This window comes from Solenopsis invicta, chromosome 1 (genome assembly GCF_016802725.1).
Source record: "Solenopsis invicta isolate M01_SB chromosome 1, UNIL_Sinv_3.0, whole genome shotgun sequence".
In the NCBI taxonomy this organism is placed as follows: Eukaryota; Metazoa; Arthropoda; class Insecta; order Hymenoptera; family Formicidae; genus Solenopsis; species Solenopsis invicta.
Window position 1 is genome coordinate 18783507 of NC_052664.1, and position 14368 is coordinate 18797874.

The 14368-nt window shown below is 29.0% G+C and overlaps 3 protein-coding genes across 4 annotated transcripts; 1 reads left to right on the forward strand and 2 right to left on the reverse strand.

Moving 5' to 3' along the window:
• Positions 1–273: 273 nt before the first annotated feature.
• LOC105201159 (60S ribosomal protein L5) lies at positions 274–3434 on the reverse strand. The gene is made up of 6 exons (XM_011169071.3): positions 3303–3434; positions 2430–2615; positions 1934–2068; positions 1354–1556; positions 798–975; positions 274–560 (listed from the first exon to the last, which is right to left on the reverse strand). Exons 1-6 carry the CDS (start codon positions 3303–3305, stop codon positions 372–374), a joined length of 894 nt encoding a protein of 297 aa, XP_011167373.1. The 5' UTR covers positions 3306–3434; the 3' UTR covers positions 274–371.
• Positions 3435–3717: 283 nt separating this feature from the next.
• Positions 3718–7941, reverse strand: LOC105201158 (PMS1 protein homolog 1). The gene is made up of 12 exons (XM_011169070.3): positions 7676–7941; positions 7461–7581; positions 7180–7344; positions 6805–7079; positions 6564–6683; positions 6265–6408; positions 5598–6004; positions 5205–5385; positions 4942–5086; positions 4420–4726; positions 4212–4350; positions 3718–4094 (listed from the first exon to the last, which is right to left on the reverse strand). The coding sequence occupies exons 1-12, from the start codon at positions 7811–7813 to the stop codon at positions 3993–3995; spliced, it is 2244 nt and encodes a 747-aa protein (XP_011167372.2). The 5' UTR covers positions 7814–7941; the 3' UTR covers positions 3718–3992.
• A 114-nt stretch (positions 7942–8055) lies between these two features.
• Positions 8056–14368, forward strand: LOC105201157 (TELO2-interacting protein 1 homolog). 2 transcript variants are annotated; one of them, XM_026132825.2, is made up of 14 exons: positions 8056–8266; positions 8385–8656; positions 9184–9320; positions 9391–9568; positions 10184–10364; positions 10467–10798; positions 10876–11087; positions 11212–11607; positions 12223–12462; positions 12531–13079; positions 13147–13447; positions 13538–13766; positions 13843–13977; positions 14053–14368. In XM_026132825.2, the coding sequence occupies exons 2-14, from the start codon at positions 8469–8471 to the stop codon at positions 14137–14139; spliced, it is 3165 nt and encodes a 1054-aa protein (XP_025988610.2). In that variant the 5' UTR covers positions 8056–8266; positions 8385–8468; the 3' UTR covers positions 14140–14368. The 2 variants fall into 2 exon arrangements, with proteins under 2 accessions (XP_025988610.2, XP_025988611.2); XM_026132826.2 differs by lacking the exons at positions 8056–8266; positions 8385–8656; positions 9184–9320 and having other exon boundaries at positions 9412–9568; positions 10189–10364.

Genomic DNA, 14368 nt, shown 5'->3' on the forward strand with positions numbered 1-14368 from the left:
CAACAGCACGAGATAAAGTAAAAGCTGTACCATTAACCAGATTGCAAGATACACAAGACTGATCTGAGATTAGATTGATCAAGATTGATTTCGCGCAAACTGTTCGATAATGGATTTCTACAGCAAAACAGATGCGCGGTTTTTTTAATGATTTACGTTGTAATGTATAATTAGAATACATTAAATCAAATTTTTGATTAAGAAATCAACTTGTATCTTGGTGATAACTTAACAAAAATAAATGTTATTTATATAAATTTATATATACAATTATAATTAATAGATACATATATTTGTATCGAGTTTTTTTATTCTTGATTTACACATAAATCTGTGTATACATTGCAAAGGTGATCCACAGTGAAAAATGGTTACACCTCCGCTTCCTCCAATGTCTTGAGGAAGGAGGCCTTCTTTTGGGCCACACGGTTCTTCCTCTCGGACAATGACAATTTTGCACGGTTCCACCTCTTCTTGATAGCTGGTTTCTCCTTCGTGATCTTTGTGTGTTCTGGGTTGGCCCGGATGGCTTCATGGGCTTTCTTGTATATGTTCTCGATCTATTGAAACATTTTTTTTTATATTCTATCAATGTTTTCCTATACGTAATTATATATATGTAACATAGGTTTATTTCAATAAATGCATTAACATATGCATTTACATTTAACAACCAATGAAGATTGTTATTGTCCAACTGCGACGCTACATAGACTTAAATAATCTAAGCAGCAATTTTAAATTGGACGTACGAGTATTAAAATCATATATTTACATTTTATATTATAATTACTTACATCATTCGCAGAGATGCCATTCTTAATATAATGCGAGAACTGCCTCTTGAAAGCTTCATCATCTTCTTCTTCCAAAGTTCTCATGTAATTCGCGACGTGTTGACCGAATATGTGCTGTCGGTGCACATCTGCGTTAAACGACTTCGATTCGCTATCATAGCCAGGGAATCTCTTGGTACTGCAAAACAAAACAACAAAGTTATTGAAACTCAGTCGAAATTATGTGTGACAAAGTATATATTTTTGGAATTAATATTGCTAAATACAAATCTTATTTTATCTTCTACGAAATTTATATCAAATTAAATGTAAAGCAAATTTCAAAACTTAAACCCATGTCAAACTATCATGTACATTTATGTCTCATCAAGCAATTGTACAGAATTGATTTGATTGAAATTAAACTTGTGTTTTATTCCATTTCATTTATGAGAACAAAAAGATTTAAATTTTTTCTTCATTAAATTGCATTAAAATATAATTAAACAATTAAATTGCATTAAAATTAATTAAACAATTAAATTATATTAAAAGATAATTGTATGAGTTTTATTACCTATGAGGGATATTTAGACCACCGTCAACCGCGCCTTTCATAGCACCAAAAACTCGGGCACCTGTCGTGGTGCGCATTAATCCTGTGTCCAGGTAACATCTGAAGGCACCTGGGCCATCATCTAATTCCTCGACATTGTACTCATCACCAGTTACGTCTGTGGTACCCACGTATAAGTTGTCCAATCCTAGTTTCTTAAGGAGCTGTCAAAAATAAAATTTTATACATTTTATTATAACAGTAATGTTATTTAATATAATATTTGATAGTTTTATTAATCAGGAAATATAATAACAGGGAACCATCAAGTATTCATCATGGAAACATCGAAGCGAGCTGAGATTGTCATCATATTAGTATATACTGGATAATTATTCAGTTTAGGTACTTCACCTCCGATTTTGACGAAATTAGGTTCATTTGATGCGTTTTCATTCAAAATAAACAAATCTGGCAGAAAAAAGTGTCGCTCTAAATAAACAAAATTTCGTCATAATCGGAGGTAAAGTACCTAAACTGAATAATTATCATATATTGTATTTCAGATATATTAAAACAAAAAAAAACTAAAATAACTTACTCTTCTAGCCAGAAGCAATCCTGTGCAGTAAGCAGATGCATAGTTGGTAAGACCAACTTTTACTCCATATTTGGGAAGTTCATGGCTGTAAGCAGCGCATACGATTCTATCCCCTTCAATTCTTGAGTAGGCAACCTTGAGTAAGAATACATGCATTATTAGATCACAATTTCTTATACAAACTTAATATACATTGGTAAAAATTTTAATATTCTACAATATTTAATAGTTTTGCTAATCAGGCTATATAACAACAGGGAACACTCGAGTTTTCATCATAGAAACATCGAAGCGAGCTAGGATTGTCATCATATTAGCATATATTGTATTTCACACATATTAAAAAAATTAATAAATAACTTATTCTTCTAGCCAAGAACAATCTGATGCAATAAATTTAATGTACATTGAGTAAAAATTACAATCTTGACACTATTCTTAATTCCTGTTTGAATTTCAATTCAATCACAGCTGAATTTAAGCATATTTGAATTACCTGGCATGTAATATCCTTGTTGGACAAACGTACAATCAGCCTGTACTTAGGTGTGTTGTACTTGTTCTTGTCCTGAATAGTCAGCCGCTTACGAGCATAATAATCAGTCTTTCCTTCACGGCGCCTCTTGAATTTAACTTGGTACCGCTTAAAGTACTGTTTATTCTTGACTACTTTGACAAAACCCTACAAAAGAATAAGCAGGTAGTTAGAAACAAAAGCAAAGGATGTAAGTTTTGTGCCGTTTTTCTATCTGTATTCAGATCAATAGGGAAAAGTTTTCTTTTCATTTCTCAATCAAAGTGAGCTGAATATTTTCATCATTCAATATTTAATCACTTTTTACCGTTTCCTAATAGCGTATAATTGATAACCTCCGCCATTTTATCCCGAATTTTCTTTTTCTTTCATAGTTCAATTATAATCTTGTAAAATTATACTCATAAAGTGCGTTCCATTATTCTTTCAGAGTATTTTTTTAATACCTGTAGTGAATTTTGGAAAGCAGCTATAATTGTCTGCCCTTTTCTAAAAATTGCGGGCGGTATCACACATACTGTATCCCGTATGTTAAGAATTAAATATATTAGAATTTATATTCAACTTTGTGCAAAAATATTTGCTTATTCCTTGTTTCACACAACAGAAATTTTTTTTTCAAATAAAACATGTACTTTAAAAAGAAACAAATGTTAAATTATATGGAGAAAACGTGCCGATTACTCCATAGGAATTTAGACTCGAACCATGCGGCAAATGAATCTCTCTAAAAAATAAGCATCTCACGTTTTCGTCAATTTCCAATCAATCATTCGTGTATATTACAATATATTTTATCGAATAAATACATTATATTGAAAAGAAATAACTCACCATTATGTTAAAATCGAATGAATAACCGAATCCCACAACGGACCGAACGGAAAAGGCAGCAAAAGGCAGTTAAGAAAGGATCAAGGAAAATGGCGGATACAAGATTGTGCAGTCGCACATTACGTAGATGGGAAACTGCGATAACGGCGATACTAGTGACAATCGGAGCCAACGGAAACCATTGGAAATAAAATAATTGATCAAATTGGCGCGTTAAATTAACCTTCATAAAATTGTATAATCGTAAATTATAATAAAATTGTATAATTATATATGTAAATCACTTAATAATTTAAAATTTAAAAAAATTCTTTACAATTTATAAAAAGTTTGAAACTTATCTTAAATACTTATTATGTATGGCAACAATTAATGTGCTAAAAAACTAATCTCGAGAGAACGTGTTTGTTACGGCTTACTTTCATGATTTTTAATTTATTCATTATTTGTATATATTTTATTATTGTGTACCTATACAATTGTATAAAATTGTACAAATTGTACAAATCAAAAGTTCAACTATAATTTAAGATTCTGCATATTAGAAATATTGTACATACATAAAAGTGACGTTAAACATGAAAAAAATTATTTACTAAATAACTTAAAGATGAAATTAAAACGTTCTAACATTGCTTACTAAATAACTTAAAAAACATCTTGCATGTATTACAGTAATACTATGAGCATTTACGCTTTTTTCGTGTATTCGTAAATAGAGTGCATCACCGACATATCATCTCGTTCTACCAACCATTGCTTAAGAAGACGTTCAATTCTCTTGGCATCAATCTGCAACAAAAATAAAAATAGAGAAAATTTAATAACAGTAGCAATAGAGAAAAAAATTATACAAGTTTGTATACAGTAATTTTCATAGAAAATAAGTAATTTTTAATGTGTAGTTACCTTATCTGCATCAATATCAGTAACTTTCAAACCTTTGATCAGACCAGTAATGTTTACAACCCATATTTGTTCGCAAATTGTAGCAACCCACAGATTGGGTGTCAATTGACCTATTATGTGCTCATTCTCAAAATCTGATCTGCAAGTTAGTTGAGTGCATTAGTGTATGAAATATACAATAAACGATCATATATGTTTAAGATTCAACCTTGTGATTATTTTAGTTCTGTCGATGATCCAAGGTACTATCGTTCTCATATTTAATTTATCTTTCCCTTCATTTTTCGAAGATTTTATTTTCTCAAACAACTGTAAGAGTCTACTCTTATTTTTATCTGAGCCTATTTTATTCGTATCAGCTCTTTCCTCGGCTTTTTTATATCTCTGATGTTCCTTTTCTTCTTCTTTTGCAATATCGCGGTAATAACCACGTTCTTCCGAAGACAAGTCCTTCCAAAAATTAGTAATCTTTTTTGCAGTTTGGGCTGCTGTTAATGTAGGATTTTCCTTTGTAACTAAACGCAAAATAGTTATTAATATTGTAATTTTAAATGTTCTCTATATAAATGTTATTTACTGTGTTTATATTAACTCAAATTTCATAAAAGAATTTCTTGATTTTTCAAGAATTTTATTCACAATTTCAGATAAGATTAGAACATTTTTTTAATATTATATGTGAGTGTATGGATAGCATATAAAAAATTTTAATGATGACACAATTATATACCTTGTGATCTAACATGTTTTAGAAATTTAAGCTCTTTACGGTCAACACGTACTGTTTCTGGTTCTAATGTTTCATCAATTTTCTTATTTAAGTTATCATCTAATATACCCTGAATGGCAATATCTGATATTATATCTGTACCACCCTGTTGTATTTGACAATAATATTAGTTGCATGTACTACTGATATAGTATACTATAATATAATAACTCTACAATAAATTCAATCAAGAATTAAATTTAAAAAAATTATTAAAGTTTTACCTTGAGTCCAGCGACATGTCCTTTACTCCATGCTTCCAATGTAATTTCCTTTTTCTCTTTGATGCTTTTAGCCTCCTTTTCGTTCTTAGAAATATTACAGTTTTCAATTTTTTCTATAAAGTCAAAATCTTCACCAAGATCTACTACGGGTAGTTGACTTAAAGCTAAATAGTCATTTTTTCTGTAATTTACATTACCAATATTTATATTGTTTATGTAATTTTTGAACGCAATTAAAATTTTATTAGTATTTTTTAATTTATTAGTTTAAATTTTATTAGTATTTATTAATTTATTCATTATATATTCATTAATATATTAATATCAATAACTAATAAAAAACAAGACCACTTCAAAATCCATATATTAATTAATCACATTCTATATACTAACACCTTATCATTAACTGGAATTGTGGTAGGGAAGGTGTCATTTGAATCAGAATCACTCAAATTCGGTGCTTGTACATGGGTTGTTAGAGGCAATGCATTTTCATAATGCTGCTGTTCATGAATTTGATTATTATTTTGCTTTTCTTGAGATTCTTCATATCCATTACAGTTATTAACAAGTATGGATTTCTCTTTGACAATATCTTCTTGAATATCTTTCTCTTGAACATGTATTTTTCGTTTTTTGCACACAGGCTCTTCAGCGTCAACAATATTTTTGTTCAAACTAGGTGAATAATCTTGATAACAGACAGACGTGTCATTAGACACATTTTGTTCAGTAACTTCCACAGGTTTGAGCCCATAAAATTTTCTTATACACTTATCTACACTATTAAGGATTTTATTCTACAAATATCAATTGTATAATTTGTAATATTTATATATGTATTATATTTCGTATTTTACACTTTTTACTAATTAATGTAATTATTACATAATTATTATATAATTATGCATATATATATATATATATATGTGTGTGTGTGTGTGTGTGTGTGTGTGTGTGTGTGTGTGTGTGCGCGCGCGCGCGCGTGTGTGTGTGTATGTATGTATGTATATATTTCATTTAATATTAAATGCCATATTATCAACATCTTTAATCTTACCTGATCTTTAAACAAAATTGCATCTTTATTTGGTTCTAAATTGACATCAATATCCATTGGCCTCAAAGTAATGTATACAAGAAATACTGTTTTCTTTCTATATGATTCTTGTTCAAAATGTTCTAATATTAAACTATTTACAATCTATGTGTACAAAAAACATTTTTATTAACTTGTTATAGGCATTACAAAAAAGTATTATAAAAATTATATTTATATACGTAAAATGAGATTTGTAAAAAAATTTAGTTTTTCCTTATAAGCTTAAATATAACAACATACATAAACATAAAACGTACCTTTTCAAGATCTTTGTGCTTAATAGGTCTATTATTTACAAAAATAAAGTGTAAATCGGGGTGAAAAATGTCTGATAAATTTTGCACTTTTTTTGAAGGCAACATTAATTGCAGAGTAAGCTGAAAGATCAAGATAACAAATTAAGTTATTAATGTTATCAGTTTAGTTATTAATATGAGTTATGACTGATTGTATATTTCTTTCATACATTTTTTAAAATAATTTCAAGAATATAATTACCTCTGCATTTTTAGATTCAACCCATTCCATGTTAGACATAATTTTTCTACCAAGTACATGATTCACAGCTTCTCTGATATTATTTAAACTTGGTTTTGTAAAAATAACATTATTATTCACTCTGAATTGTATTCGAATGTTTGGTTTACATATTCCAAAGCACTGTATCAGAGTTTCCAATAATTTAATAGTCTGATTAGTTTTCTTTGTATTAGTAATTATTTGTCTCCTCACAGGCACTTGTTTAAATAAATTTCTTACTTGTACTGTAGTTCCTAATAAATATAATAAATTAGTGAAATTATATACATTACAATATTATTATATATTCCTGCTTACTTTAAAGAATTTTAAAAACTAAAAAGATATTTTTACCAGTACTTCTATGGCAAGTTTCACAGTTTACAATATGTCCATTATGATTCATTGCATACAAGGCTGCAACGTTATCTTCTTTTGTTTTTGTTATAATGATGACTTCTGCTACTGCACACAGTGCGCTAAGCGCCTCTCCTCTGAAGCCAAATGTTTGCAATTCATCTAAAAACGATAAAAACAAAGATGTAAGAATTGACTTTGTCGCTATGACTATGCAATAGTCTAAAAAACATTTTAGCCAACAAAAATATTAAAAATTGTAATATGTAAGCACTTACCTAGATCTTCGAAATTCGTTATTTTCGACGTGTAGGATGGTAATCCCATGTACGGGGTATCCTCCTTTGATATGCCACAACCATTGTCCTTTACTTCTATCAAAGATCTGCCATTATCTATCTAAAAAAAGAAGAAAAATGCATGAATATATTGTGCTTGCTTAAAAAATATTATGTATATATATGAATAAATTGTACTATTGTCTATTGCATACCAGGTTAATTTCGATGTTGTCTGCATCGGCGTCAATTGCATTTTCGACTAATTCTTTCACCACAGCATACACAGACGTTATTATTTGCGTGGTAGTAATTAGTTTAACCGTTCTTACATCCAGTGCCGAAATCGGCATTTTTATGTCATCAGTTTGCGATGTTTTTGTAGTTTAAGTAACTTCACGTGTGGCCGCCATCGGAAATATTTGCAGAATGCACCATGCGCCAGAATGCATTAGTGTATATAAAATAGTGGTTATGTTTTCCACAGTTGCATCAGATTGCACTTTTTGCACTTAGAATGAAATAGATGTATAATTGGACGTTAATGTAAGAAAAAGAAAAATATAATAAGTTCAGAAAAAATCTCTACACCTACACCACACACCTTATGTAGCGCGTACGGCACGTAACGCTACAATTGCTGAGAATGACAAATCTCAATTTTTTTTAAATTATAGATGCATATTTTGAAGTGAAATAAAGTATTGTGACCTTGAAGATTGAAAATCCATTAAAGGAAAAAAGATATATGGTACAAGTTGAATTAAAATTAAAATCTGTAAAGACGTGAAAGAAGATGTGTAGAGGTTAGTGAATGAATATTCAAGAACAATTAAATCTTAAAAAAAAATAAACGAGATTGGTATATTTTTTAAAGATTATATGTTATGTACTTAAGTACTTAAGTATATTATTAATTGATAGGAGAGTTCCAGCGTTGCATTGTAAATTCATAATAGCAAGTGTGTTGTGATTGGAAAAAAAGCATTTTAGGATTTTAATACTAAGATGGAACAGTTTGACATGCAGAGTTTTCTGGAATTGAAATCGTGCTGTGATGATCTGATAAAAAATCCAAACAAAGATCATGCACGCAGAGTCGCGCAGTTAGCTAGAAACATCCCTGATAAAATCATGCAAGATCTGTCAGGGTACTGTCTACTTCCTGTTATCACCAGCCTACAAAGCAATTCAAGGTAATTCAGCACATCATTCCTTTGCCCTAACTCACATTATGTATAATAAAAAAAAATGTGACTGAATACATGATATATATTGTTGTATAAATAATTGTGAATAATAAATAAGTGATTTAAAATTAGAATTATGTCTATATTTTTTTTTAACTAAAAATTAAAAGTTAAAGTTAATGACTTAGGTGATTAACTTAGAAGTTTTATAAACAAAAAACCCAGTTAAAAATTATGTTAAGATTAAGTTGAACTAACAGTTAATTTTGAGAAATCTTATATTTATATTAAATTTATATTAAGTTAGAATGGTATGAATTTTTAATTACTCTAACAAAACAATTACAATATAGATCAATGAATAAATTTTATATTTTATTTGTGAACTAAGTATATAAGAGATAACAATAAAATATTGTTTTTCTTTTCATTAAAGTTAAAAATTGAGTTAAAAGTTATTGTAATTTTATTATTTAATTTTGATCTTTTTAAATAGTTATGCAACCCTGCTTAAAATATATTTTTTTATATAGTATGACTGTGAAAGAGGAACTGATAAGGACGATGAGAGTTGTAATACAAAAAACTAGAATTACAAAATTGAAACTTTTTTTTGACATCTATGGCTCTTTGTTGATCCAGATTTTTGACAAGACTCAGCCCAATCAAAGTATGTAGATTATGTCAATGAATGCTTATAATAATTAACAATAATCTAATTATTTGTGTGAATTTGACAGTGATCTTATTTCATGAGGAACTTAAGGAGGCAGTGGCTTTATGTATTAAAGATCTTGTTCACCAAAGCACTACTGATGTGATAGACTCACTTTATATCAAAGAAAATGTGCTGAAACTTGGTCAAGGAATATTTTTATGTTTAACAATTGCAAGAACTGAAAAGTCTTTTCTTGTAAGGTAAGCATTTAGAAAAAATATATTGAAGATGGAATTATATTAGTATTATAACAAATTTTACTTTTCCTCCCCTTTTCCACAGATGATAAAACTTTTGAACTGGTTTTATGACAATTGCAATTTTTATTGAAAGGGTAAATTCTCTTGCCCAATCTTTGAAGAATTTGTTTTGAAAATTTTATTTATTGTTATCATTGTTTTTAAACTTTTGTCTTCCAAGAAACGCTACAGTATCATATTTGTTCAATCTCAGCTAAGTCCATATTAGATTATCCGTTAGAGATTGAGGATTGCAAATTGGAGATTAAAATTTAATCTTCTTAAATTAGATTGAAACGGATTCAAATGTTTTGATTGATTGAATTCTAATCTTGAATTTGCAATAATCAATCTCCAATAAGTAATCTGATGCGGGTTTTACTTTATGAATAAAAAATTTATGTTTTTGATTATTTTATTTTTATCACATTGAGATACTCAAAATTTTGTAATATTGTATATACGAAATAGCAAGTCTAGAAATCTAACCCTTTGTTTGACTGCTATAACAATTATCCAGCATCTTGTTTTTTTATAATATTACCTTAAAATGTATTAATTCAAATTAATTGTTAGATTAGCTGGGATAGAAGCAGTAATGGCTTTGTGTCATATTGATGATCAAACTATAGATAAATCTGACATCATTATACAAGATCAAGTAGCAAATACTATCATGGCATTTTTTCCTGGTGTTGTCTGTGGACTACAGGAAATAGCAACGGGAAGTGAAGTTCAGAATCACAAACTTACAGTGGTAATACATGATTTTTACATATATTGAACTTTATTTTTAAGATAGACTAATAAAAAAAGATTATTTGACTAATTGAAATTACACAGTAATTGAATATTACAGATAGCAACTCGAGCATGGGGGAGAATCATATCTCTTGTAATCCGTGATAAGGATGAAGAAAACACTGAAGAAGACGCTTTATCTATAGAAACAATTATAAAGAAAGGTTCTAGTGTACCCACTGATGTATCACATAATACAAAGCATAATGGAAAATGTGATATAGAATATAATTTGAAAAAAGGTATAAGAAATAAAGAATGGTTTGAGGCTGTAGCTATTAAACTTGGTTTATGTATACCATTGTTAGACCAAATCAGAAGTCATTCACATTACCAAGTTAAGAGAGAATTAGTTGAAAGTATCAGTCTTATACTTAAAAATTGTCGCAGGTAAAACATTTTCTTTTGATATGTTTCTTTTTTTTCTACATTTTTATAACTTCTAAATGTATATATATTTTACATAGAAATATGAAACCAAATATTATGGCATTACTAGATTACTTGATTTCCCTATCTGAAGATGAATCCTTAGAAGTTAGTGAAAAAGCGCACAACGTGTTACATGCAATAAGTGAAAACTATATGCAAAATTATGATATGAAATCATTGATTGATTCATTGGAAGATAAATTTTATAGCTTACTTACAAGACTGCCGACTATTATTAGACGATCAGGTAAGATTTTGTTCTCATTGATCAAAGTTTCTTATTTTGTATTAATAAACGTAATATAATTAAACATAAATATGAAAACCACACACATAATGTATATTATATGTATCCACTATATATTTTCTAGATGATAATGAACAATTAGCATACATGAATCAATTTGCTGGCTATTTAAGATTATTTGGAAAACAACGATTGCCTCACATTATGAGGTCTCAGACTCACATGCAAAGACTGCTTTTAGCTCTTGTGTACATTATGGTCATAGATTACAACAACGTGTCTCTTCTACAGACGGCAAACGTGAAAGATTTAGATGATCCTGCATATTTTTATGGATCAGATTCGTGGAGACAATTTAAGTTTATTAAGAATAACTCGTGCAAAGAAAAACTTATTACGATATGTAAGCTACTCGGAGAATGTGGAGATTTTAGAATATTAATCGACACTATTTTCGAGCTTATGACGGATGCACCACAACACAGGAAGGAATTGAGTTTGTTACTTAATTGGATTTTAGGTAGTACAGATAATATCTACAGGGGATAGCCGAAATAATGTAAACACATTGTAAATACATTACTTTTTTTTTATTAATAAGAAATTTAACAGATTCTATTTTTGTTGGAAAATCAAGTATAATGCAAGTATAATACTTGAATAATCAGTAATGGAATGTTGTATTATTCTTTTAACAGAACATCCGTCTTTTAATTGATCATATAAATGATATTAAAGGAAAAATTTTATTTTTTACACTATTTTTTAAATTGCTTTCTGATCTTCAAAACTGTAATATTTTTTCTAGTCTGCATAACTGCCTGACTGAAATATTATATCGAATTAATGTAAGTTTTGAGAATGAAAAGCAGATTTTGTCTTCTAATATCTCTTAAGCATTCTCTAATATATCTTAAAAAATGTTTTGTTAAAAAAATAATATAACATTGTACTGCTGACTATTTAAGTATTGTGTGACCTTATTTCAAATTTGCAAAGATAAATGATCAACTTTTTATTACTAAAATAAATAATGTATTTCTCAGGTGGTCAAATTATTTTGATTATCCCTTGTATTTATTTAAAACGTAAATGTTGCTATGGTAAACTTTTATCTCAATTTTCTTTGTTTCAGTTTCTGTTAAAGATTCATCCTCTTTATGTTTATATAAGGAAATCGTAGATTTTTACACAACACAAGAAGTATGGTACTTGCCTACAGAAGTAACTGAAGATATTTCTTTGATGCAGGCACAGAGCAATATAGTGCAATGTTGCCTTTTGACAGAAGGATTAGGTCTTATAGCACTAAATTTACAGCATGACTACGATAGATATCTTTTAAAAACCTTATATTTAATCATTGAAAGAGCGGGTATGTCATTAACAATGACAGAAATCACAATCTTATGAACAAATAAAAATTATGAATTTTAATTTTAGGCAGTGGGAACAGTTTAATCAGTTATATTGGAGTGCGCGCTCTTGAAAATGTCGCGAAAGCACAGCACCATGGGACAATCGGTGATCTATTACGTGCTAATGTAGATTATTTTTCTTATCACATTATAATGAAATTACGCCAAGTAGATCGCAATCCCGGCGTATTCGACGTTATCAAGGTTGTTATGAAGTATAGCAGATTAGATTTTTTGCCGCACTTGAAGGGAATTGTGGAGGATGTACTCAGGCAACTAAGCACCCCTTATCATCAAAAAGATACTTGTTCATTCTTGAAGATATTTCACACATTTATTATATGTATAAAAACGTTGATAAATTGGAATAATGAAAAAGTAGCAAAAGAAGAAGATGCATCAACTACAAATAATAATAATCTTTCGGAGACAATTATTCTTTCTTTGTTGGAATATTATAATGCAAAAAAGATTGATGAAAAAATTGAGGAAGAGATAAAATTAGACACAAATGTACCAGATACCGAGTTACCGGAAGAGATAAATGAGGATTATTCAGATCTCAGTACAGAAGGTAACAGGAATTTGTCTTAATTTTTAAAGATTGCAAAATTTATTTCATTGTTTATTATATGTTCCAGACAAACAAGACAAAAAGTTACCAACTCATATAACGATAATCATAGACGTTATGAGACGTTGTATACACTTTCTACCTTTGAAGGATGTGCAAAAGTCACTGATGGCAATGCAAACGCTTCAGGAGGGCTTACCGATGTTAGTTGTGTGGGAAAATGAACTACTGCCTCTTGTGCATCAGTTGTGGCATCCACTGATCGACAGATTCAACGATGAAAATGTTCTTGTAATTAACCATGCGTGGCAACTCTTGCACGTACTCGCTAATATATCGAATGATTTTATCAGAAGCAGAACACTACGGTAAAATATTTTGCGTTTTTCATGGAATAATATATTGTAGAGATGTACACGTTGAATGTTGTAACGTCATAATGGATCTTTTATGCACAGAGAGGTATTGCCGTTAGTATTTAAGTTCTTGACTAAGTCTTCTACAGAAAGTATTAATAAGAACTCGGTAAATATTTACAAATTTACACAAACTTACAAAACCCAGTACGAGTTGTTATCTACGTTGGGAATAATCGCGCGGCTCTTGAAACTGCGTGAGCACGAGTTATGGCAAATATTGAGTAATACACAATTGTACCTTAATGCACGTCAGCATACCACATTACAGGTAAGATCAAGACAAAAAGAAGTACATTCCTGCATTCCCATTAAATATCTTTAACTTGTTACTGTATAATTAATAGGCATGCTGTATAAAATTGTACAAAGATATTGCTGATTATAATGAGGATATCGCATGGACGAAATGCCTTAGTATCTGGAATTCAAAAGTTGCACAAATAGTGTCTGATGCAACATTTGATATAAAAAATCTACTGGTAATTTATGAGACGCGATTTTTTTAATATGGATTAAAATCTAATGTTATATAATGTTATTTTATATTTTTTTAGGTTTCAGATGTTGCTCCATTAAATGAATATTATAGAAATATAAATGAAATCATTATGTATATTCAACAAAAGAATATCAACCGTTAAATAAATATATTTAAAAAAGTATTAAAAACTATAATAAAATGGATACCTTAGAAATGTGATAAATAATATGAATATTATTAAGCCAAAACTCTTTGAATAATGCGTTATTCAATTACAAAGCAGCATTTTATACTGAAGTAATATTAATCTTATAAAAGGTAAATGGAGTATTAGGTCTATTTATATGTTTATATAAATTTCATAAGCATTACAGAATAAAAAAATTTTT